We start from the raw sequence: 27103 nt of genomic DNA, 5'->3' as shown, positions 1-27103 counted from the left end.
GTTCGCAAGGGCAAAGTTGCAGGCAGATCTCCCCGCAGGATCAGTTTTACTGGAATTGAGCCAGTCGGCGTACGGCACAATGCAGCGAATTAATGTACAACAGGTTAGATAAAGAATATTCTTTCTTCGTTATCTTATTAACAGCAGAAGAGACACGATGTCTTATCGTGAAACGAAGCAGCATCGTTGTACTTACGTTTATGTGTGGGAACCATAATGTAGATACTTTGAAAAGTAAATACTAACGTACAAGCGGTAGTAAGTATATATTAAAGTGTTAGTGTGGGTACTGGGTATGTAATGAACAGAAGCACCTTACTATATCTTTCCTTTATTCTTATTCTCTTTCATTAAACAAAATCAAACGAACGTTTACCAATAACAGAGCCGTGGTCCGAATATTTTTCATACAAAATGCTATTACTTTTTCTTGGGTTCTAAATAGATTTCATTAAGTTTTTTATTCATATCATAATATGAATGATTGTATGTATGAACATACAATCATTCATTCCATCGCATTCTGTGATGCTACAACTGTGGGGACGGAGTCCATATATTTTGTCCTGTTGTTCTTTCATCAAAATCGATACACCATCAATTATTAACAATATTAAATAATTAGTTAGCAATCAGTAGAACGATAACCGCTAACGAATAGTCAGGCCGTAACTAACGTAAGCTGAGCCCAGCTGCAGCTGACGGCAGGCCATTCCGCGGTTCCCGCTTAATTAGCCACGTCGCATAATGTACCGAATATATAATCCCACCAAAAACATTTTCATGTAAAAATTTTGCCAAGATGAGAACATAATTTTATAGTTCGTCGTATCAAAAAGTTGTGAGATCTCATGTAGAGCCAAGTTTCTAACCTTACATACTCAGCCCTAAATCTAAAAACCTTAATTTTACACTAAAGCGCGGCAAAATATTTGATAATAATATTATAATGTGTCAGCCGCATGAGAAGAATCTAAAAACTCTACACGTTAGTCAAAATCGGTGGCCTGGCCATTTATCATTAGTTACGGTATATAAAAGTGCAAAGCCCTGACGAATAACAAAATGGCCAAGCCACCGATTTTGACTAATGTGTAGAGTTTTTAGATTCTTCTCATTTTTTGGTGGGATTTCATTTCTTTTTGTAAGCTGGTCTACTTAGTTTTTTTTTTAGTTCATTTTTTAGGGTTCCGTACCCATAGGGTAAAAACGGGAGCCTATTACAAAGACTTCGTTGTCTTTCCGTCTATCCGTCTGTCTGTCTGTCTCTAGGCTGTAACTCAAGAACGGTAATAGCTGGAGAGTTGAAATTTTCACAGATTTTGTATATCTATTGCTGCTGTAACAACAAATACTAAAAATAAAATTAATATTAAAGGGTAAAAATCACGTTTGTTGTATCCCATACAACAAACGTGATTTTTTTGGCCTTTTTTGCTTTATATCAATAGTGGCAACAGGTAGGTACTTGCATTTTTTTCAAAGTCCTTAATTATATATCTATTTTAATATTTAATAATAATATTAAAATAAAATAAAAAATTAAGGGGGGCTCTCATACAAAAAACACAAATTTTTGCCTAATTTTGCTCTATAATGGTATATCAGTACCATTATAGAGCAAAATTAGGCAAGGTTAAGTTGGGTTTGATAATTTTTTTGATGTTTTAGTAATAATATCATGTTACATACCAAATTTCAGCTTTCTAAGACGTCAGGAAGTACCCTAACAGTTTTGATGATCGGTGAGTCAGTGACCAAATTGTGGGTTTTTGGACACCTATAAAATCTAAAGTATAATACGATATTCAAACTTTGCGCATTTAATAACTGTACCCATGTCACTATATCCTAAAAATTTCAATTATCTGGCATTATTCAAACCAAAGTTACGAGGGTTCAAAAATACGACGAAACGACGACGAAAAGGTAGGTAGTGCCCTTGCGAGCTTCGCTTGGCTCATCTTGACGGGGGCACTCCCGTGCCCCCAGATCAATTTTCAAGGCCTCCACACTTTTCATTCGATGTAATTTCAGTGCAATTTCCTTTGGTATCTGGTAAAGTAAATATCATATAGGGTGTGTATGAGTCTCCTGTATAGAGTTCACTGTGAATGTAGCAGTGCAAAAAGAATAACTTATTTTACTTTTGTATGGCCAAATTCATGACATTGGGGCACTTGCTCACAAATCATAAACAAAAATTTGTTCTTTCAACGCTGAACAAAACAAAGTGCTAATGCTTTTGGGGTGTGTACTGTGTAATCTGTATAATAATTAAATTACATAGCTTATAATATATACTGTCGTATTAAATTATGTCCCTTATACATAGAGTTCACCGTGAAAGTAGTGGTGTGGAAAGAGCAAAATGATTTGCATGGGCAAGCGCGCCAGCGTCATGAGTCATGACTCATAAATTTTGTATAGATGTCAAATTATAAGCATACTTAATTGCTTTTTTAAACCCCGACAAAAAAGAGGGGTGTTATAAGTTTGACGTGTCTGTCTGTCTGTCTGTCTGTCTGTTTGTCCGTGTGTGTATCTGTCCGTGGCATCGTAGCATCCAAACGGGTGGACCGATTTTGATCTAGTTTTTTTTGTTTGAAAGCTGACATGATCGAGATTGTTCTTAGCTATAATTCATCATCATCAGCCTGCTCAGTGCTGGACAATCAGGGTTTATCTGGTTCATGAAAGGCCGTTAGCAACTTGTAGTCGATTGATGGGTTTTATATTTCATTCTGGTTGGTGACATTTGTGAATATACACGTATACACATAATAATGGAAAGTTGACCTGGTGCTGCAGCATCAATAGGATATCCAATTCCTCGCCAACTTAGAGCAGAGGTTTCGTGTTTGGGCTCATTTTAATTGCGACAGCCAGTAAGAAGTATATAAAGTATAAACAGTAAATATTTACATGCTGCTGCTGCAGCATCACCTGAATTTTATAGGTACCGAGCTTCTTATGAACCCAAAGTGGAGGTTTCATATTTGGGCTCATATTAACGGCCTCATCGAAAAGGACATCGATAGATGGTAATCATGAGAATATAATTCTGTTGATAGGAATTATTCTGCACTATAACCATCACAAGTTTAAAAGTATGAAATAAAATTAAATTAAGAAATTAAAAAAAAAAACCCGCCAAAACAACTTTCAAAATTATTGAAATAATATTTACTGCCTTTATGTTCAAATAATTCCTAACCTGTGTAAAGTAATATTTTAGTCCATAATTGTTGTCAAGGTGTGTCGGGGGACCGCTAATGTAGATGTTTGATTTCGCATAACAAGTTTAAGGATCAATAATTCACAGCGATCTGAATCGAGATAGGTATAATCAGCGACTTGGCGGTTGTAGGTTGCACTTTACTTGGCGGTCCCCCGACACACCGTGACGAAATTATGGACTAAAATATTACTTTACACAAGTTAGGAATTATTTGAACTTAAAGGCAGTAAATATTATTTCATTACTTTTTAAAGTTGTTTTGGTGGGGGTTTTTTTAAATTTCTTAATTACACCATGCAGATGCAGATGCAGATAGTGCTAATATTAAAGACTTTTATCTAACTTAAAATATAGTAGCATACGAAGTAGCTTAGTTTTATGACAGGTATGTGTGCGTACGAACGTCATCAATGATCTTCTTTATTTCTCTCTACTCTATGCAAGGATGTAACTGCATTGAAAACAGGAACATACAATTTTATGTTATTATAGATTTTCAATTTAAAACGTCGAATGTTTATCGAAAAGCGCATACTATATTGACCTTTGTCTAACCAGCTGGATAAAACCCGTTCTGCAGTATAACGACCTCAGTATAAATCTGTGGGTGCTTATACAAATACCACGATATTCAGACTTGTATCGTTTAGATATAGATAGACATTAGACAATAGTGTTATATTACATGAATGAAGAAACTAAAAGAAAAGGGACTAATGCAAGCTCTAATTTAATCATAAAGGTAAGTAATGGATTACAAAAAAAGTATAAATAATTAAAATAGATTCAAAGAAGATCATCTGGATATCTTAACATAATATGTAGTATAGCTTAAATAAACGACCTTTATAGCGGTAGATATGCCAACTGTGAACTCTATCGCAGGAAGTATAAACTCCTATAAACTACTGAAGGATGAGATATCAAATCTTTTGTACCCCATCTACCCGTATGACAGAAAGCTAAACTTTATGGAAAATCGGTACAATCTTACTTCGTTGCTGACATACAGATAATATTAATATTTTGGAAGCATATATTTTGTATGAGAATCTACAATGCAATAGTTTAACATTTTATCCATAGTACCTTCATAATGAAGTGTTTCTAGGACCTAGGACCTAGATGTTTCATGTTTGTATGGTAGAACGCCAATGTTTTGGGTAGCTTAAACATCAAGCATGACACAGAAGCAGTTGTTATTGTAATTTAAACAATATACTGAAAAATGTGATAGTCCACTTCAAAAACATAAAAACTTGTATTAATTAGCTCCAGGTATCGGTGGAATGGCAGCGCGAAATGCGTATCAGAGCCGGTTTGTGTCGCTACAGGCTGCGGCTATGATATCATACTGAATTCTTGATTCAATTGGCTAAAATGAACTTGGGGACTGTGTTTTGCGAAAACATTGACCAAGCTAATCGTTTAGATACTTAAAAGCCGGGAAAATGTGAAAATATCGTTTATAAACTTTTAGAAGTCTGGAGAGGGAAGATGTGATTTTCTATACTGCATATTTTGCCACCGATTTCTCGGAGCTGGAACGCGCTACAATTATCGCCATTACGTGGGTAGATGGTTTCAGCAAATGATTTCTACGAACTTCAATAAAATTCCCTCTGTAGTTACTAGTTAGAAGCCAGGTGTATCGCTGCGAGTTGCGACCAAGCTGTTCTTGACTTGAGATACTAAACTTCCGGGTAAGCTTTCGATAAAACATATTCTTGTCCACAAACAAAACAAAAACAAGGTCAACTTTTACTCAGTTAGGTTAAAGTTAATCCTGGGTTAAGTATTAGGTACGTTATTTTTCTAGTTAAGTATTTTTCAACATTTTTCATAAAAAATTTTTTTTAAGAATCGACACAGGTTCGGAGGTCGAAATTTAATAATCGACAGAGGTCGATAGAACTATTTCTACAGAAACTTCGCAATCCCCTGGAGGGTCACGCCTTATGGGTTTAAAAACCATGCTCTTATTCCTCGTATTTATCAAAGAAAAAGCACGATGTTCAATACATGGTTTAACTCTAACTCGGATTGACGCAGGTCTTTAGGAGTTACAAAACAAGCCTTATAGCTACTTAAAGCATCTGAATTGCCAACATAGCAACCTCAAAACATTTTGTTGTTACATTATAATGATCGACCACACGTCACCTTAGCGAAGCAACAAGTGATCCCAAGACACGAGTATTAAGTGATATTACCTATTATCACGGATCATTAACCAACCCCTGCACAGTTCAGTGAACCTGCGTCCTACATTGTTGCTAATTATGTACTGCAAAAGGTTACCCACTAAAATTGAGTTAAAGTGACACGACGACATTCTTGTGTAGGCTTCATGTTACCTGAACGTTTCCAAAGAAAACATGTTACAAAAATTCAAATGTTAGAAGATTTTGATAAAAAATGACATAAGGCGAAAACTCTAACGTGACTATCCTTAATATTATGTCTATAGGGACAGGAACTATAGTTAGGAAGCACTAATTGTCTAACTAAATGTTCTATTTGAAGTGTCAGATTTGCAATACTACAGTCACATAACTTTTCGGTGCACCATCCTTTCGGACGTACTCCATTGACAATCCAAAGAAAAAAAAAGAAAGGAAACCGCAGATTCCCAAAGCCACGCGCAATCAGTTATACCGTATCCACTTTTAATATCATAGTATCATAATAAATATCATAGTATGAAAAATGTTTGAATTGTATACTTAATTCAAACATTTTTCATACTATGCTGATTGTTGATCCAGCGCTGAATAATTATTAATTATTAGTCTTATTTCTGATGCTAGTAACTTTGTAAGCATTGAAAGCATTAATTGATCTATATCTGTTGTTTCACAGAGCGGTAATCGTCAGTCAAGGCCGGGTCGTGCTGTAAACAGTAGCGTCATTTTACTCCGTACAGTAGGTAAGTGCCAATGAGACTGACTGCCATGTCTATAAAAAGGACTTGTTGACGGCAGGCATGCTAAGCATTCTCGTAGATATTCGAAGAAAGAGAGAAAGAAAGAGGCTTAAGTATTTTAAACTTTCGGGATTTTTAGTAAACGTGGGAGAGCCATGTTTCTGCACGAATGGGCTGGCTCGACCGGAGAAATGCCACGGGCTCACAGAAAACCGGCGCTTGCGCTGTGTTTCGCCAAGTGAGTGAGTTTACCGGAGGCCCAATTCCCTACCCTATTCCCTTCCCTACCCTCTCCTATTTCCTTCCCTACCCTCCCTATATCCTTCCCTTCCTTCCCCTATTACGATATTCCCTCTTAAAAGGCCGGCAACGCACCTTCAGCTCTTCTGATGCTGCGAGTGTCCATGGGCGACGGAAGTTGCTTTCCATAAGGTGACCCGTTTGCCCCCTTATTTCATAAAAAAAACGTAGATCAGAAGATGAGGACGAAATAAGAATAATTGCCAAATAAAAAAAAATAATGTCACTGTGGTCTCACAACACCAAAATAAAGTAATCGATGAAGGCTTCGTTTAGAATATGAACTAAGGTAGCGAGTTCAAACTTTCGTAGAAAAGTGCACGACTTTTCTAGAAGAGGTTTTACAAAGTGAACAGGAAGATCCTCATAAGCACAAAAAATGTATTGAATATTAACGACAAATTAAGAACAATGGGGATAATTGAATCGGAATATATGGTACCGTATTTAATATTGCTGGATGATATTTCCTGAACGATATTCACTATTCGCTTTTGTCGAGTTACTATAGCGCAGGGGTTCCCAAACTGTTTTATACAGATCTACCGGATTATAAAATACTACATGACGCCCGCAACTCCGTTGCGCCAAAACCGACGGATAGACATACAGATAGACAGACAGACAAACAAAAAGACACACTAATGAAAATTATAACAAATCTAGGTTATATAGGCTTTGCTTCTTTCCCGAAGAGGTGCTCCCACTGGCCAGGAGGCAGGAACCACTGCCTGCTTATATTTACCACTAGCTTCCATTAGCTTGATCAAGCCATTTCCAATCGAACAGTGCATTCGTTATGGTGTATCCACATATGCCGCCGGCTTATACCACCGGGTTTGCCACCGGCTTTCAGACTGCCTTGTGACAGGCATGTGTGTTTAGCCAGCGGCCGGCCGTGCCGCCGCCGCGCCGCGGTTTAAACCGGCGGCATGTGTGGATACACCATTATCTCCAAGAAGTACTTCAAATTTTGACTAATCAAACTCATAAATGAGTAGGCCACCCGCCTATAATTCTGTCTACTCTGCCACTGTGTATTTTGATAGAAAACGGATCGAATAAAAATCGAAGTCGCCTAAATAGAATCGGGTACAGCCGGTATAGGGCCTGCCCTCTAAAATAATAATATGAACAATAATTGAGTTCATACATAATTTAGTACTGATTTACATAATGTCAATCTGCCGGACTGTGGACATCATTAAATATTGAGCGGAGGCCGCTGGGTATTATCAATATTACGTGACTTTTTTAATCGCACGTATTTTATAAATGTTGCTGAGCTTAATATATTATCAGCAATTTATTGTAATAACGAGAATGGGAAAGTGGTGTTAAAATTTAAAGAGGGCAACCAAACTCTCTGTAGACTAAAATTAAAATTATTATTTTAATACAAATATAGTAAAGAGGTTTATAATTAACCGTCTTACTCTCAGTCTTACTAATATAAATTTCCTCACTGTGTATATAATATACGATACAGTTATTTATACAATGTAATGTCGTATGACGTATCACGCATGCCAAGCGTCTTTTCTATCTGACTTTGACAAAAAATTGTAAGTATAACCACAGAATATATAATATCTTTTAACTTTTTATTAGAGGGTTGCTAATGGTCTAAGCCCAATTCCTAAAGCTGTAAATATTTACATATACAATGTGTCCCGACACCGGTGTCCGATGCTTTATCTATGACATATTTTATCGACAAATTGGCCCTCAAATTTTTTCTCTCTCTCACGGTTGTAAAATGGCAGCCATTTTAGTTTTTCTCGGGCTTTCACACTAACCTGACCATATACTTCATAGGAAAATCGTTCTAACTTCTAAACTATCTGGCTTAGAGCATTGAAGTAAAGAATTTATTTAAGATAAAAACCTCCTCTATCTTTTTAAAACAAAAAGAACCAGTTTAATATGCTAGATTTTTCACAAAAAGCCATTAATAAAAAATACACGATTTTTTTCTTAAACTTTGGTTTTTCTATGTTTAATTCCACGAAATTTATAATATATTGCCTGTGTAAGCGTAGTCCACAAGTTTAGCTATCAAATGATACCTTTTTTTATCTTCATAGGATATTTACATGAGAAGTTATGGTCAGATTAGTGTGAAAGCCCGAGAAAAACTAAAATGGCTGCCATTTTACAACCGTGAGAGAGAGAGAATAAATTTGAGGGCCAATTTGTCGATAAAATATGCCATAGATCATGACATTAAAGGATCGGACACCGGTGTCGGGACACATTGTATATGTATAATAAATATGCTCTACATTTTTCACGTTGAGGTCAGTTACCTTTTAGTGGTGCTGATGATGGAGTGTGGTATCTGATTTGAGCTATTTTTACCGTGGCCAATAAAGCTAGGCTCAGTCGCGTGCGGTCAAGGCCAAAGCCGCTACTTATTCAAACGCCTTTGCCACTTTGCCATATTAATTACTTTTAATCATTATCATTATCCAATTTTGTCGTGAAAAAAAATTATAGCTCCGTTGTTAATCCTAGACTACAAAAGAAGTGTTATAAAGACACGTAAGTATCCGAAAATTATGAAAGTGTATTCAATCTGAAAATCATGCAAGTTATGTTTAATTAACAGCATACTGTTGTTTAATAATTATTATTGAAATACAGTAAATCTATATTAGTTTCCATAAAATTTTCTTACCGCAACAATAACTATCGCATATGCAATATTATCTACTTAGCATCATAATCAACAACTTGTAGAGCAACTGCGCCAATAACTAGATTAAATAGTAATTACTGAAGTGCACAGTTTATGAATCATAAATCACAAGAAAAAACCTTTATTAGCTAAGTCGAAAGGATAAAAGGACCTTGTATTTATTGAAAAAAGTGATATAGTTGTTTCCTCGGGTAACATGAAATATTATATTAATGATAGAAGATTTCAGATACACTGTTCAAAAAGGCACAAATAACACAATATTATTATTGCAAAAATGCAATTAATGATTTTAGGTTTAAGCGTTAAGAGGAGTCCACACCGCCGTTTTTCCATACAAACGTTGTCCCCTGTTTCCTCCCTGGATAATGCCGGTAGAGTTATGATTTTTTTCCTGAATATCTATGGCCACTATTAGCATGTCCCTATGTTTTCTTTTTTTTTTCATAATTTTATTATTAAAAAAGATAAGAACGTCCAAAAACCCAAAAAAAAGGCCAGATTTTCCTCTGTGTTCAAACACCCAGAAAACAAAACTGGCTAAAATATACAAAAAAAGTAAAACATAGGAACACAGCTCAAGCCTTACTTTAATTCTTAATGAAAAAAGTACTTAAATCGGTTAAGTTTTGGAGAAGGAATCAGCGGACCACGAATCGAAGCTTTCTGTTCTTTTATTAGAACTTTTGTCGTATTGTCTCTATCGCGCTCTGCGGTGGGAGACTTGAGATTGGTGAGACAGCAATACATTTTCAAATACCTATTTTCAATTTCTCTCGCCCCTGGTGTATCCTCTTAAAAGGTAGGTTAAAAGAGTAAAAAGACTCTCCAAGACTCATGACTAGTCACAAAATTTCAAATAAATGACATGCAATATGAAGCTGCTTACAACGTGCCTGGGGTTCAGTCTTGGGGTTTGAACCATAGATATTTAGAGACCAAATTCCAGGCTACTGAAGACGACTTGTGTGACATATAAAGGATTCGTGGAAGTTTTGATGGCTTCAGCTTGGTCGGTGCTGTTAAAGTAGGTACCACCAAGTTGTAGAGGGTAGGGCTGCGTCCACTACCACCTCTTTGGACGCAAAAAGTCCTATACATCCACGGTGAGAGCCCCCATCCCCCGCGGAATGCGGAAACTCATGTTTCGGCAAAATACAGTTTTATACCTACATCCGTACACATTTTTGCATTTGTATTTAGTACCAATACAGTAGATACCTATAATTATGTTAAGTTTGGACTACTACATTGAACATTCATACGAGTACAAACCGTCTTGCTTCGATAAAACAATGCAAATATGTACCTATATCATTGTATTATTGTATAGGACAGATAATAATTAATATTATGTACCGTCAACAAAACAAAAATTTAACATTGTAATGTTAAAATTCACCCTAGCAACTGATTACTGTAATTGATGCAACTCTGCTGCTGCTGATGAAACTCTTAGAAATACAATAATATAAGAAAATATTTTACAGGACGTAACCTGTAACTAGAAAATTGGAAAGTTGCTAGTTAAGACGAGTAAAGCCGTAAAATAATTACAATAAAATAATTGTCAATTGACCAACAAATCAGCTGCTTTAAGTATTTTAACCTCATTATTCGTCATATTAAGAGTTTGTAGTCCCGCCGCAAAGTCAATTTTAGCTCCTTTGTGGTGAGGGTCCCGAATCCCGTCGCATCATCGACCGACCTCCGAGAATGAGGAGTTCTGGCCGATTGGAGTCGTCTATAGGAGGTTCCGAAGACGACTTCCGAACACGTCGCGCCCCACGTCGCAGACAATACGTGTTTAGTGTTAGTGTTAATTTTGGTATAAATGTTATGTATGTTAGTCTATAAGATATATATAATATGGGCCAAGATGCCTGATTTAAATAAATAAAATAAATGAAATTATAGTGAACACATTATGATGAGGTTAAAATACTTTAAGCAAAGTCAAAATACATAGTAGGTATTTGGCTTAGGTATCTATGTATACTTTTAAGGCCCGATTCGACCAAACTTGAAGTTACACGAGTATAACTATCATGAGAATAATTTTACTCCTTTAATTTACTCTAGGGTATTATCGTTTGCATTTTACCAAGTTACTCAAAGAGTATGAAATAAAATGTCAATTATAGTTCACAATGACACCGACCGTGACAGTTGAACCCTGTTGTGCAACTATTCTCAGTTTAATATTTACTCCACCAAAATAGCCCGTGTAAATATTTACTCCCGTGTAATAACCTTATTCTTGGATTACAAGTTGAAAAAACGCAAAACCAGCTTACTCTTAGATTAGGAAACAGTTATACTCGAGTAAAATTTTACTCTCGTTTGGTCGAATCCGCCCTTAGTGATATAGCAATTTTTGAACTGTCTGTACACAAGTAGTTTGATACTACTTATCAGTGTATGTGCTACATTCGTTGATAACTAATATCATAATATACAGTGTAAGGTGTATAGTCATTAATATTATCTTATTATTCTATATATAAAGTGCATTAAATAAAGTACACAGTCTATCGTGGGGTAACTATTGTTTTGTCTTTATTCTTTACTAGTTATGACTTATGACGCCTTTCGAATGTCGAACATTACTCGTAACATTTTTCGGGATCAACACTATCTTACATCCTTTTCCGGGATATTATAGGATTGAAGAGATAGACGGACTAAATGGATAGAGAGACACAAACACACTTTTCCGGGACTTCGATATAAGAAAATCAGTTCATTATTTTTGGAGTCTATCCCACTCAAACAAACATACTTTTTCTGCACCTTAGCACAAGTACTATAATATACATATAATAGTTATTTTTGGTTGTTAAAAGATCTAGAAAGAAGTTTATTTAAAACGAGCTTTTGCCCGCGGCTTCACTCGCGTTAAGAATTATTATTATATACAAACTTTCATCCCCTATTTTAAGCCCTTGGCGGTGAAATTGATCAAAATCCTTTCTTAGCCGATGCCTACGTCATAATATCTACCTGCATGCCAAATTTCAGCCCGATCGGTCCAGTGGTTTGGGCTGTGCGTTGATAGATCACCATGTCAGTCAGTTTTATATATATTGATAGATAGATAGAGATTTTAAATAGATAGAAATTTTATCTATTTCACTTACTACTCTAGTCTCTACTTATTCCTATTCACGTATTGTAATCACTATGCACTATATTCTGAACTGTTTGAAAGTGAGATTGCAGTTTGTGACTTTCCAATTTCCCTGCAAGTTTTTCCATTGCGCTACACTCTCGGAAAACAGCCCGCGGCATCAAAAATGGCCGACTGAGGTCACGACAAAAACACGTGGGGACTGAAGGCATACTCTGATAGCCGAAATCAGTATATTATACAGGGTGTAACAAAAATAAGTGATAATACTTTAGGATGTGTACGTGTTCCTTGTAGCGAGTTCACTGTGAAAGTAACAGCGCTGAAATACCAAAAATTTTTTTCACTTTTCTATGGGGAAACTCGTGACGCTCGGGCCATTGCCCATACAAAAGTGAAAAAAAAAATTCGTCTTTCAGAGCTGCTACTTTCACAGTGAACTCTCTACAAGGAACACGTACACACCCTAAAGTGTTATCACTTATTTTTGTTACACACTGTATATGTAATGTTTTTTTTTTAATATTCTTTAATCTTTATCTATTTTCTGTCAAATTCTTCATTACATTAGATCATTTAATGTCTCTAGGTGCGGCTGGAAGTGTGATAAAAATGTTCTTAACCAAAACGCCTGCACTATTAACACAGAACAGATAATAGTACACTATTGCAAACTTTTTACTGGACAAGTAATTAGAGAACGATTGAGACGAAATGGCTTAAGTTCAGTGAATCACCAATCAGAAGTTCACCGGATCTTCGTTCATAGTTCAACTGCGATCCAATGCCGCAGAGGCCAAGTTACACCACACTTTGACTAACTTACTGACAACCCCTTTGACAGCCAACACAACCAGTTGCAATATCTACTTACTATTATAAATGTTAAAGTTGTTATTTATACGTGGGAGAGCCATGCTTCGGCACGAATGGGCCGGCTCGACCGGAGAAATACCACGTTCTCACAGAAAACGGGCGTGAATCAGCGCTTGCGCTGTGTTTCGCCGAGTGAGTGTGTTTACCGGAGGCCCAATCCCCTACTCTATTCCCTTTCCTACTCTCCTTCCCATCCCTACCCTCCCCCTATTACCCTATTCCCTCTTAAAAGGCCGGCAACGCACCTGCAGCTCTTCTGATGCTGCGAGTGTCCATGGGCGACGAAAGTTGCTTTCCATCAGGTGACCCGTTTGTTCGTTTGCCCCCTTATTTCATAAAAAAAGCAAGGCCAATTCAGCCTTAAGGCCCATTATTTATTTAAATTAAAGTTATGTTTTAATCACTCTGAGTGCGACCGCAAAAATCTCTGCCAATTCCATATTAAGGCTGTCAAAAATTAATTGGTAATGTGGTCGATACAATCCTATTTCTTTCGCTCCTCGTATTTACGGCAGAACAGGGATTATATGTATTGTGGCAGACAATAAACATTAAGATACATAATAGGACACAGAGGCCGCATTACTGTGAAAGAACAGAAACAAAACAGCATGCATCTCAAAATGCATTTTGACAGTAACAATGTCCTAGCGAACGCCTCTGTAAAGTCCCAAGTTAATTAAAACATCGCGCGAGCCGAGAAATGAGAATAAAACGTAAATAAAACCTTATTATAATAAAGTTCAGCTTATTAAAACATCTAAGAACCTAGCTGCAAAGTATAAAGAAATTAATATGAGCAAGCGAAATAAAAAGAAAATATACTTGCATTATACAAAGTCAACAAACTTCTCGTGTTTATTATGATACTTAAATTGTTTTCATCCTTCAGTTTAAAAAGGAACAAATATTAAGTTACAGCCGTGTTTTTCAACCTTTTTTATGATGGTATGCAATTGAAAAATATTTTGCGACCGCGACCTTTTGCCCCCAGGGGGTCGCGACTAATTCGGAGGGTTGGCGCGGCCCTGGATGTTGCCTGTGTAGTGACCTCAGTCACTTTTTTATATTATCGTAACAAAATTCATTTTATTTTGTCAAAATTTATAGTTCCTAAATTTACATTTAAATAAGTTTTAGAAGTAGGTTTTTACAAATTTTATCAAAATTGTATTTACTACATTAGATTATACCTTTTACAAAAGTTATATTTACAAAAATAGTTTTTACATATTTACAAAAGTTGATTTTATATTTACACTTTTTTATACAACTATACTTTATTAATTTAACGACTGACAACATCTAGTCATTTATCTATATTGTATACTATAACTACTATTAAACCTAAACTTAGTTACAACAAAATTATAGATTATTTACAACTAGTATTATACATTAAATAACTACTTACATAAACTAGAATAAGAATTGTAAAGTAGAATTCTAAGTTAAATAAATAATAACGGGCAGCGAACAAATTAGGCAAGTCGGCAATTACTCGCAATGTATGTTGCAGTGTACAGAAATTCGCACACTAGCTGTAACATTCCGTGGCGCGCGCGCGCGGAACCGGTTCGGCCGGGCGGCCGGCCCTCGCCCCGCCGGCCGGGCGCTCGCGCAGTAGTCTGATCGATGCTTTTACGCAGGACGCATGACTATCGCTGATTTGCTCCTTGCCCGCTTCGCGCTAAATACGTATTTTATTTTCGCCTATTCTCTCTCGCTTGGCTGTGTAGCTCCTTCTAGTAATAGAAAAGAGTGGACTGTACTTTTTCCCTTCTTCATTGGTGACCATCCGAAGAACACGATGTCGCAGTCGGGTAGCGATAACGAGAACAAAGGCGAGCCATTTCAGTTAAATCGCGTTGGTGTGCGGGTACCGCCTTTCTACCCTTCAAAACCGAAGCTGTGGTTTGCGTCGTTGGAGAGCCAATTTGCTCTGGCTGGAGTTTCATTAGACGCTACGAAGTATCACTACGCCGTGTCACACCTCGAACCTCAGTACGTGGAGATCGTGGAGGACATCGTCGAGGGGCCAGCTTTACCTAACAAGTACGAGTTGTTGAAATCGGAGCTCGTGAAGAGGTTGTCTGCGTCACGTGAGAAGCAGGTCCAGCAGTTGCTGCACCACGAAGAGTTAGGGGACCGGAAGCCATCGCAGTTTCTTCGGCGGTTACGAGGCTTAGCTGGTTCGGAAGTACCTGATGACCTTCTCAGGACCCTTTGGGCCAGCCGTCTACCCAGCAGCGTGCAGCCGATAATCGCATCACAGGCCAAGATGAAGTTGGACGAGGTCGCCGAGCTTGCTGACCAGGTTCTGGATGCAGTATCCCCCAGCGTGCAGGTAGCAGCAGTTTCACCAGCCACCAGTGGATCTAGTGAGATTGCGATGTTAACGCGGCAAGTAGAAGCGCTAGCACAAAAAGTTGAGCGTATGTCGCGGTCACACTCTAGAACCGGACATTCTTCAAAACGTCCGGGTCGTTCATCTTCGACGAGACGGTCGCAGTCGAGCTACAGACGACATCCGATGTGCTGGTTCCACTTCAAGTTCGCGGACAAGGCAAACAGGTGCGTGAAACCCTGTGACTATTCGGGAAATGCGGCAGGCAGTCGGTAATGGCGGCCGACGACTGCCCAAGTGCCGGTCGCCTGTTTGTAACGGATAAGCAGACTAAGCTACAATTTTTAGTGGACACTGGTAGCGATTTGTGTGTTTTTCCCCGTAAATTTTTAAAAGAATGTCGTGCCAAAACAAATTTTGAATTGTGTGCCGCTAACGGTTCAGTTATTAACACTTATGGTACTTACCACATTGTTTTAAATTTAGGGCTACGTCGTGACTTCCCTTGGAATTTTATTGTGGCCGATGTCACGAGGGCTATAATAGGCGTGGATTTCTTATCACACTACAACCTAATAGTAGATGTCCGAAATCAACGTCTCATAGACGGTAAGACTACGCTTGTTACGGCGGCTTCACTCGCATCTCGTAACGATAGCATTTCTTCCGTGAAGGTGGTATCTGGTAACTCTGTGTATCATGATATTCTTGCTCAATACCCAGAAATTACACGTCCACCCGGGATACATCGCACAACACACCACAACACCATTCACCACATCCGCACAACACCTGGGCCACCGGTTTCTTGCACACCACGCAGGCTTGCACCCGATAAACTTAAGATAGCAAAGTCTGAGTTTGAGTCGATGTTGCAGAGTGGTACCTGTCGACCTTCGGAATCAGCATGGGCTTCACCCCTTCACCTCGCGCCCAAGAAGGACAATGGGTGGCGTCCTTGTGGGGACTACCGTATGCTGAATGCCCGAACTATTCCCGACAGATACCCCATAAAACACATTCACGACTTTGCTCATTGTTTATCGGGCTGTACGGTCTTCTCCACCATCGACCTGGTTAAGGCTTATAACCAGATCCCCGTTCATCCCAACGATATCGCGAAAACCGCGATCACGACGCCGTTCGGACTTTACGAATTTCCATTTATGACATTTGGACTTCGTAACGCCGGACAGACGTTTCAGCGGTTTGTTGATGAGATGCTACGGGGTCTGGATTTTACATATGCCTACCTGGATGACTTCTTGGTCTTTTCCAGAGACGAGGAGACCCACAAAGACCATTTACGGCAGCTGTTCGAGAGGCTAAGGCAGTATGGTATGGTCGTCAACACGGCCAAGTGCGTTTTTGGTGTCTCGCAGGTAACTTTCTTGGGCTACCAAATTTCTAAGAGTGGTACAAAACCCATGCCAACGAAGGTCGAAGCCATCAAAAACTTCCCCATTCCGAAGACGGTAAGAGAACTCCGTAGGTTTCTTGGAATGGTGAACTTTTATCGCAGGTTCATCCCAGGCGCTGCTAAACAACAAGCTGCATTGAACGAGCTGCTCACAGGATCGGTGAAGGGTTCGCACCCAGTCAACATTAGTGGTAAGTCACTTGAGGCCTTTGAAGCCTGCAAAGAAGGTCTGTGTCAGGCCGCCTTGCTGGCTCATCCCGATTGTGAGGCGAAGTTAGCGCTTGTCACCGACGCATCGGACAGGGCCATTGGTTCGGTGTTACAGCAAAGGAGTGGTGACGGTGAGTCCTGGGAGCCTCTGGCATTTTTCTCTCGTGGGTTGAGTCCTTCTCAACGGAAGTACTCACCCTACGATCGAGAACTACTTGCTATCTACGAGAGCATTAAATATTTCAGGCACATGCTCGAGGCCCGGGACTTCACAGTCTACACCGATCACAAGCCTCTGACCTTCGCGTTTCACAATCGGAAGGAAAACTGCTCGCCAAGACAGTTCCGTCATTTGGATCTGATCGCGCAGTTTACCACCGATATTCGCCACATATCTGGTAAAGACAATGTGGTAGCTGACACTCTTTCGCGAGTTGAGGAGATTGCCCAGCCGATTGATCTTGAACAGCTGGCCGCTGCTCAACTGTCCGATCCAGAGCTGACGCAACTCGCGGAAGGCATGACGTCACTGCGCATCAAAAAATTCAAATTTCAAGGTGCGAAGACGGAACTGTTTTGCGACGTCAGTACGGGCGTCAGGAGGCCTTATGTACCCAGGGTGCTGCGCAAAAGGGTGTTCGAAAGTCTGCATAGTCTTAGTCACCCTGGTGCCAGTGCTACTGTTAAGCTGGTTTCCGAGCGATACGTATGGCCTGGAGTTAGACGGGACTGTAGGAACTGGACACGGGCATGCTTAGCATGTCAGAAGTCCAAGATTACTCGCCATACCAGCGCTCCACTTGGCAACTTCCACCTTCCTTCGTCCCGTTTCAAATTTGTTCATATCGACCTGATAGGTCCTTTGCCTCCATCCCAGGGCTTCAGATATTGCCTCACCGCAATCGACCGTTTCACGCGTTGGCCTGAGGCAATACCAATAGAAGAGATGACGGCTGAAGCCGTAGCGAGAGCCCTCGTAAGTGGATGGATCTCAAGGTTTGGTTGTCCTGCTGACATCGTGACAGATCGTGGCAGGCAGTTTGAGTCGGCGCTGTTTCGAAATCTTTCTCGAACCGCTGGATTCACACACCACCGAACCACTTCGTATCACCCAGCTAGTAATGGTCTCGTGGAAAGATTTCATAGACAGCTAAAAGCTGCCATAGTCTGTCACGGTGACAGCAACTGGGTAGAGTCACTTCCTCTTGTGCTGCTTGGCGTTCGCAGCTCATTTAAGGAAGACCTGCAGACCACTTCAGCTGAACTGGTGTATGGCGAACCTTTGCGTCTACCTGGTGAATTTTTCGATTCAGAGCCTGACTGTCCTCTAGACTTGACTGAGTTCACGTCAAGACTACGAGGCATAGTCCAGAGCCTGAAGCCTTCACCTGGGTCTCGTCACCACGGGAAACGTCCGACATTCGTTTTCAAGGAGTTAGCCACTTGCACTCACGTATTCTTGCGTGATTGTACTGTTGGTGGCGCCTTAAAACCCGCTTATTCTGGACCTCACGAGGTTCTGCAACGTGACGACAAAGTTTTCACTATACTGGTAAATGGCAAGACAGTCACGGTATCGATAGACCGGGTCAAACCGGCCTACATACTTAGTGACCCAGACACCACGCCACACACACATACACCACAAACACAACAGCCCAAAAGTCAGAAAAATACACACGTGACACTACCGGAGAATCAGAGTCCACCGGATCGCGAAAGAGTTGCCTATAGAACGAGATCCGGACGTACCGTTAGATTTCCCGATTATTATCGCCCTTGACGGTCTCAAGGGGGGGCTGGTGTAGTGACCTCAGTCACTTTTTTATATTATCGTAACAAAATTCATTTTATTTTGTCAAAATTTATAGTTCCTAAATTTACATTTAAATAAGTTTTAGAAGTAGGTTTTTACAAATTTTATCAAAATTGTATTTACTACATTAGATTATACCTTTTACAAAAGTTATATTTACAAAAATAGTTTTTACATATTTACAAAAGTTGATTTTATATTTACACTTTTTTATACAACTATACTTTATTAATTTAACGACTGACAACATCTAGTCATTTATCTATATTGTATACTATAACTACTATTAAACCTAAACTTAGTTACAACAAAATTATAGATTATTTACAACTAGTATTATACATTAAATAACTACTTACATAAACTAGAATAAGAATTGTAAAGTAGAATTCTAAGTTAAATAAATAATAACGGGCAGCGAACAAATTAGGCAAGTCGGCAATTACTCGCAATGTATGTTGCAGTGTACAGAAATTCGCACACTAGCTGTAACATTCCGTGGCGCGCGCGCGCGGAACCGGTTCGGCCGGGCGGCCGGCCCTCGCCCCGCCGGCCGGGCGCTCGCGCAGTAGTCTGATCGATGCTTTTACGCAGGACGCATGACTATCGCTGATTTGCTCCTTGCCCGCTTCGCGCTAAATACGTATTTTATTTTCGCCTATTCTCTCTCGCTTGGCTGTGTAGCTCCTTCTAGTAATAGAAAAGAGTGGACTGTACTTTTTCCCTTCTTCACCTGCAACATCCTTGCGTGTAAATTAGTTTATTTTTCTGGTAGATTTTACCGCGATAAAACTGTCCTGTTCCGAGATCATGTCTGTACCGAATTTTTGGGAATCAGTTCAGCGGCTTAGGAGTGAACAAACAGACCGACAGACAGTAGACACATTCGCATTTATAAAATAAAGTGGGGGTTTGGTGATAGAAAAAAGTTATTTGTGAATTTTTAAAACATTTTAACTAGCTAACATTTGTAGCCACGTCGGAAAATATATTGTGATTTATTTTTTTAATACAACTAGGATTTTTTAGTTGTATAGATCATACGCTGACCGCATACGAATAGCCTTAAAAATAAAATCACTGATACAATACATGACAATATTATGCAAATTACACATAATTCCGCGAACAACGACGGTTTTCGTAACAGAGTACCTACTCAAACAACTTAATAATACTCCCCACACCGGTTTCGGTGACGGTGGCCGGTTTCATTGAAATCAGGCCAGGTACGCAGGAGTAATTTTATAGTGCCCAAGTGTGTGCGCAGTACACAAGAGCACTCTCTATTCCTTTTACTCTCATAACCCAGTGGGACGGAAGACCGACAAGACTGGCGAGAGATCAGGCGCAGGACCGACTTTTTACATGCCCATCCGACGCATGGATCATCTTACTTGTCAGACAATCAGGTGATCAGCCTGCATTGTCCTAACCAAACTTGGAAATAACATGTTTCCAACGCGGGATTCGAACCCACGACCTCCGGAGTCGAGAGCGACGCTCTAACCACTAGACCACGGAGGCGTTAAAACAACTTAAATTCTAAATATTACTGCAATGTTTTCACGCTAGGGGCAGCACAAGCATAGACAGTAAACAAGATTTGTTCGACATTTGACAACGTTGGCATGTAGAAACTCAAATGTCATTTTTAATAATAATTAATTATTATCAGGGCGAGCGAAGCGAACCCTAATATATCCCACAACTTTTACATTTTGTGGTACACTTTACGGAAAAACTATCACGCCTTTTGATTTGTGCTCTAACATAGTAATTTTTATTTATATGTAGATGCGTTATCATCAGTCAGTCAAGGTGTGACGACGTGAGCTTTCACAAAGCTCGGCTTTTAGCTAGTTAATAAAAAATTTGACAAGAAAGGAAGTTTTGTTAAAAAAGCTTCACAGCAATACAGTATTTTTTGTAAGTTATTGGATGTGGATTTAAAACCCAAAATGATAAAGTGTGGTTTGCAAGGCTTTTTTGTTCCGAAGCCATTTTTTGATCAAGGTCCAATTCTTTGCGACCTTCGCAATCACCCCTCACATTTGTAAAGACAGGTTTTTGTGTTACTAGTGGCAGATGCCAGCATACATTTTGTGCTGGTAGCACAAAATCTAAGTATACAGTTCACTACTGTATACTTATTACTTAGATTTAACTTGCCGAACAAATTAAACAATAAAAATTAAATGAAAAAGTTTAATTTCAAAATTGGTTAGTAACTAAAATTTTCCGAACAAACTGCTTGGTGCCAACTGCCAACACTGTTTCGGGAACTATCCCAGTGCAGCGGTCTTTGATCGTGGCGACCGAAACAATAAATTCCGTAACAAAAAACCTAACACCTCAGCGTTGCCAGACTTCGGTACGGTGTTTGTGTGCGTGCGACTAGACGTATCCGAATTATAATTGCATAAGTTGATAAAAATGCTATGCAATAGCTTTACTTCGGCACAGTGACACAAGTATTTTTTTGTTTACATTAATTATATGAAATTAATTAAAATTGAAAACAGCAAGTGGTTACAGTATGAATACACTGTTAAGACTTAAGTGCTTACATAAATAGTCTTAACATCTCTCCGTTTTAGCAATTAAAGGATTATAGTCCATCTCTCCAAATAGAAATTCAAAATAGCGCTCACATACCAAAAGCCCAACATTAAGCTTCGGCCAAACCTACGCGTCAGTAACGCGGGACGGGAGCGTCTGGAACGCTTAACTGGTGTGCACACCAGCGCGAGTACGCGTACGGTACGAAACCGTAGATTATTCCCGCTCGGCCGACGCGAACGTCCCGCGTTGCAGACGCTCCCGCTTCGCCGTCGCTTTGTTCGCGAAGGTTTGGCCGAAGCTTTACTTTTAGTATGGAGGTAATCGTGTGTATAAATCTCTTCTAATTGATGTCAATTTTTGCGGACGTCAAGTCTAAATACGTCCGCGATTGTTCCCTTTGCTACTGAAGGAGTGAAAGTGAAAATATGGAAGGGCTATTAACATCTATAGTCTATAGTCTATACAGTCTACAAATAATTTTTAAATCAAGAATGTAGAGCCATAGATCGTATATTATACTTGTTTATATTATAAGTACTTGTTTATGGTAGAGCTTTTGAACTTTGAAGCACTTATTCTTTCGATAACAATTTATATCTACAAAATTTTTTCTTAATATAGGAAGTGTATGGTATTTTTATTTTAAATCCAAATTATGCACTTGTGTTAAAAAAATAAATTTATTTTAATAAACAGCAAAACGGGTTGACATAAAATGAGTTAGCAACTCAAAGTTTTGCAGTGAGTTTCTGTCAATATTATGATGTAGGTAGTTAGGTACCAGGCCCTCCCACTAAGAAACAAAATATATAATACTATACTAAAAAACAATTTTTCATAATTCTACGAGGAAGAGCAATAGGAGACAAAAGTTTTTATATAGAAAGCTGATACTAGAAACATTCTAGACATACTTGGAATAGCCTCTATATTATCTTAGACCATAGGTGGGGTTAGAATAATTATTTATTATTTATTTATTTTATTTCTAAAACATAATTTAAAAATAATTTAACTTGCTATTTACATTCTATGCAGTATGCAGTATATAATATTTAGATACAACTATTTGCATTTAATCAACCAACGCTGTAGTTCAATTATTTTGTTGTGCAAACTTCGAATTGATTTCAATTTTCAATTACACTGTAACCGTTTGCATAACATATAGGTAATAATTGTTGACCAAAATAATAATATACCGAGACATTTATAATTTGACAATATTATAAATAATAACATAATAGTAACTACCTTTGCAACTATCAATAGCTAGCTCAAATAAAATTGACGAATCAACATTTTTAAAATGCTTATGCTATAAATATTATTGAGAAAAAACACGAAATTTTCGCGCAGCAAACGAGATGATGATGATGAATTCTGGCCAAGATTACGCTCGACTATTTAACCTTTCGGACGAAAGAAACTGAATCAAAAACGGTCGACCTAACGTTTGCCTACAATGTCACAAACAGAAACACACAGACAGACAGACACGTTTAAATTGATAACACCCCTGTTTTGTCCGGGGTTAAACATAACATCATTACTTCGATAATAAATAAATAGTTACTAGCTATTTGACCGAGCTTTGCTCGGTATTCGATAAAACACGAATAAAATGTATATAATTGATTGTACTGTCGGTTCTTGGTAGAAATTCATTTTAAACACAAATAAAACACAATATTACTTGCACTTTTTCCACTATATTCATTAATTACCATATACATTAATTACAACATTTTTTACAAATTTAACTTAAACACAGGTGTCTAAGTTAAATTTGTAGTAATTAATGAATATAGTGGAAAAAGTGCAAGTAATATTGTGTTTTATTTGTGTTTACGAATAAAATAACATTTTCTAAAAATGACTCCTAGCTTGATCGATTTATCGCCCCCGAAACCCCCTATATACTAAATTTCATTCCGTAATTGGGAATGCCCGATTCGCTTCAATTCGATGATTCGTCCCACTGACATACCTTCCCACGGGAACAGTTCAGTGTCACGTCGATGTCACGTCAATTTCACGATCTTTCAAACATTCTGTCACTCCTTAGTTTGTTATTATTGTCACGTAGCTCTGCGAATAAATTATGATGCCACAACTTTAAGTACGTGGTCAGTACAGTGATGTAGAGTTAGTACAGGAAACAATAAATTTTAAGTAATCCAGAGCCTATACTTATATAAAATTTTATTTTAAACTATTATTTTAATACGATGACATCCATACTTAATATTATAAATGCGAAAGTGTCTGTCTGTCTGTTACCTCTTTACGACCAAACCGCTGAACCGATTTTGCTGAAATTTGATATTTTAATTAAAATTTTAACTTTTACACGGTTTTACGATATGTGGAAGGTCTTTCATTACTTTTGTATAAATATGGAAGAAATAATAAGTTTTATTATGTTTATAACTTGGCATCCAACTGTAGCATGAGGCGATAATATTTACTATAATTTATAACTTTCTTAGCATAACTTAAAAACTTGTTTTACCAGAAATGATCACAAGTCGTAGAATATGTTGAATATATTTTTTTTGGGAATCTTATTAATAATCATTATCATCTATCATAATATATTGTTGGAGTGTAAAAGAGATATAATATGACAAATGATGATGAAAATTGTTGAGAATTCTATAAAATTCTTTCACTGATAATATCATGTATGAAAACATGATCTTATCAGTCCTTTTTGTATAACAATTTTAATAACATTCGTATTATATACTTTTTCTGTCAATACCTTCTTCGTTTGAATTCTGTTGAATCAAGATTGTGAAGTTTTACATCTTTTTATGCATTTGTCAACTAATAATAATAAATAATAATGTTTTTATTACGTTGGCCATGATCAGTCCGTGACTAATTGATATTCGTGTATAACAATTCGCACTGTTAGCCTTATCAGGGTGACTGTGGCTTGTTATGAAGTGAAGTATGTGTCAGAAGTCAGAACTCAGAACTCAAGACTTAGGGCCTGTTTCACCACTTCCTGATAAATGCCGGATAGGCTATCCACCACTTAACTTGACAGATGAAGTATGGAGAATCTGTCAAAAAAGTTGTGGATAGCCTATTCGGCACTTTATCAGGAAGTGGCCCTTACAAGTTACAATCTTTAGACCGTATAAGTTATAACTTACGGGTTATTTATTATTATTACTTTTATCGATAGGTTAATAATGTTTCAACGTATCATATACCAAATTTCAGCAAAATCGGTCCAGCAGTTTAGGCGTGAAGAGGTAACAGACAGACAGACACACTTTCACATTGAAATTCGTTAAGGAACGGTACATACGTATTTTTTCGGGACTCAAATTATCTCTATCAAGTTATCAACCATAATTATTCAACTATATAAATGTGCACGGTTAATACAAGTAAGAGATCTAACTAGACAGATAGACAAACTTTGGCATGTGCACAGAATAATAATATTAGTGCATGGGTCTGCGGGGCTAAAATGGTCGCTTTGAAGAATCATGACATGAATCATAATATGATTCATTTTTCTAAAACCGCAAAATTCAACTCTGCTTGCAATTCATTTCTGTATTTTTGTACTTATTTGACATTTGTCAGTTTGACAGTTTTAACACTTCATTTGCTGAATTGATTGAGAGGAATTGCTAAATGTTACCATTTTAGCCCCGCAGGACTGTATGTAATACGTATAACGTATTATATCATTTCAAAATTGCACGCTGAATTATAAATACCGTACTCAATAAAATAAACTAAACAATAACAATTGCTACTACTGAATATGAAATGAAATGTATCTAATTTATGATAAGTGATAACGACTCCTGGCGAAGACGCTTATCTATGCACCGTAAATTTTATAGTCCTCAAACCGTCTCGATTGGCTTAATAGGCACAGTCGAAACATCGTGTTAAGAGCTAAAGGAACGCGCATGTTATGACGTACTGTTGCAGGGCGAGCCGCAATTCCCATTCATTAATTTGCTAGAGCTTAAGAGGATACATCAAGGGCTAGAGAAATGTAGAAAAAGTACTTGTAATATCTATTGCTGTGATGTCCCCCTTACCTCCAGCCTCCCCCCGCAGAGCGCGATAGAGACGACTGCAGAAAATCAACAATTCGTTGTCCCCTGATTTCTTCTACAAAACTTAACCGATTTGAGTACTTTTTTCATTTTAAAATTAAAGCAAGGCTTGAGCTGTGTTCCTGTGTTTTTTTTTTGTATAATCCAGCCAAAAAAATTTCTGGATGTTTGAACACAGCTGAAAATCTGGGCATTTTTTTGGATTTTTGAACGTTCATATCTTTTTTAATAATTAAATTATGAAAAAAAGAAAACATAGGGACATGCTAATAGTGGCTGATCAGGAAAAAAATTATAACTCTACCGGCATTATCCAGGGAGGAAACAACCTTTGTATGGAAAAACGGCTCTAGTGTATCCTCTTAAAAAAGCACATGGAAATGCGGCTCCTTCTGGTGCGCTCCGTCGTAATGTTCGCGTACCACACTTCCAATACTCTACCGGCTCTAGCACATACTTGTTTACTCTCGCGAACGAGCGATACATTTCTCGCGGTCATTTCTCCGTCTTCCCTCTCTCTCGCACGTACCGCACACATCACCCGTCCTTGTCTACAAAAGTTTGACACTGACCGTGTAAGTCGTGCTCTACTAAATCAAGGACAAGACCGAATTTAAGTTCGCTTTAATTCGGAGTTAATTGGCGAAAGTTTTGCTGAGTGTTAATATCATGTTTAACATTATAGAAGAGTTAGCAGTAATTTTATTAAAGTTTCAAAACTTTTTTAAGTAACAAAACGTTGTCTAAGGCGCTTATAACTATTCGTTAATCGATATTCGCTTAAACTTAACGAATAAAAATCATAAAAAGAAGCGGGAAAACTAGCTGAAGCAAGTTTAGCGAAACTTACACTTTCAGAGAAGGCACTTTTGGGCCGCCTTGACGGAGTTCCGTTCATGATCACTCACTCGCACAGAACACAGAAACACACAGAAAACATGGACTCGATATGCCACTTTGAACGATGACTTCACCCAAGTTGGTGGCGCGATCTAAGTTGGCGGTCGGCGCGTGTCGACGGGCCGGAGTGCCGACTCGTACTGTCCTCTCGGACTCGGAGTCTCGCGGACCCGGAGGTTATACCGGTCCATGTGCAACACTTTTTTGTTGATCCTATTTTCGGAACTATGACCTGCGAGCTCCCAAATCTAGCTTACAAACTTAAAACTTAAGTCCGACTCTCATTCAACTTTATGTAACTTACTAATCCATACTTCCATACATCCATGTACTAATATTATAAATACGAATATATATATATATATATATATATATATATATATATATATATATATATATATATATATATATATATATATATATATATATATATATTCGTATCAGGATGTCCCCTAACAAAAATATCTTTAAACATAGAGTTCGTCAATTATATTTACAAAATCAGTTGAATGATAATAAGTAATTAGATTTAGTTTCCACAGGAATTCATATTTAACAATTTTTTCCATATTTT

General features: G+C 38.0%; 1 protein-coding gene across 1 annotated transcript in view; it reads right to left on the bottom strand.

Annotated features, from left to right (window-relative positions):
- The window catches only part of LOC121731023 (four and a half LIM domains protein 2), a 170976-nt gene extending 144366 nt beyond the window's left edge, over positions 1-26610 (bottom strand). Inside the window, exon 1 of the mRNA XM_042120323.1 lies at positions 26480-26610. Coding sequence (XP_041976257.1) covers positions 26480-26527 — 48 coding nt within the window. The 5' untranslated portion in view covers positions 26528-26610. The remainder of the gene's footprint in view (positions 1-26479) is intronic.
- Between the last annotated feature and the right edge of the window lie 493 nt (positions 26611-27103).

Source organism: Aricia agestis, chromosome 10 (assembly GCF_905147365.1).
Source record: "Aricia agestis chromosome 10, ilAriAges1.1, whole genome shotgun sequence".
NCBI classification, from domain to species: Eukaryota; Metazoa; Arthropoda; class Insecta; order Lepidoptera; family Lycaenidae; genus Aricia; species Aricia agestis.
The sequence above is the reverse complement of the archived record's forward strand: the minus strand, read 5'-3'. Positions and strand labels throughout refer to the sequence as shown.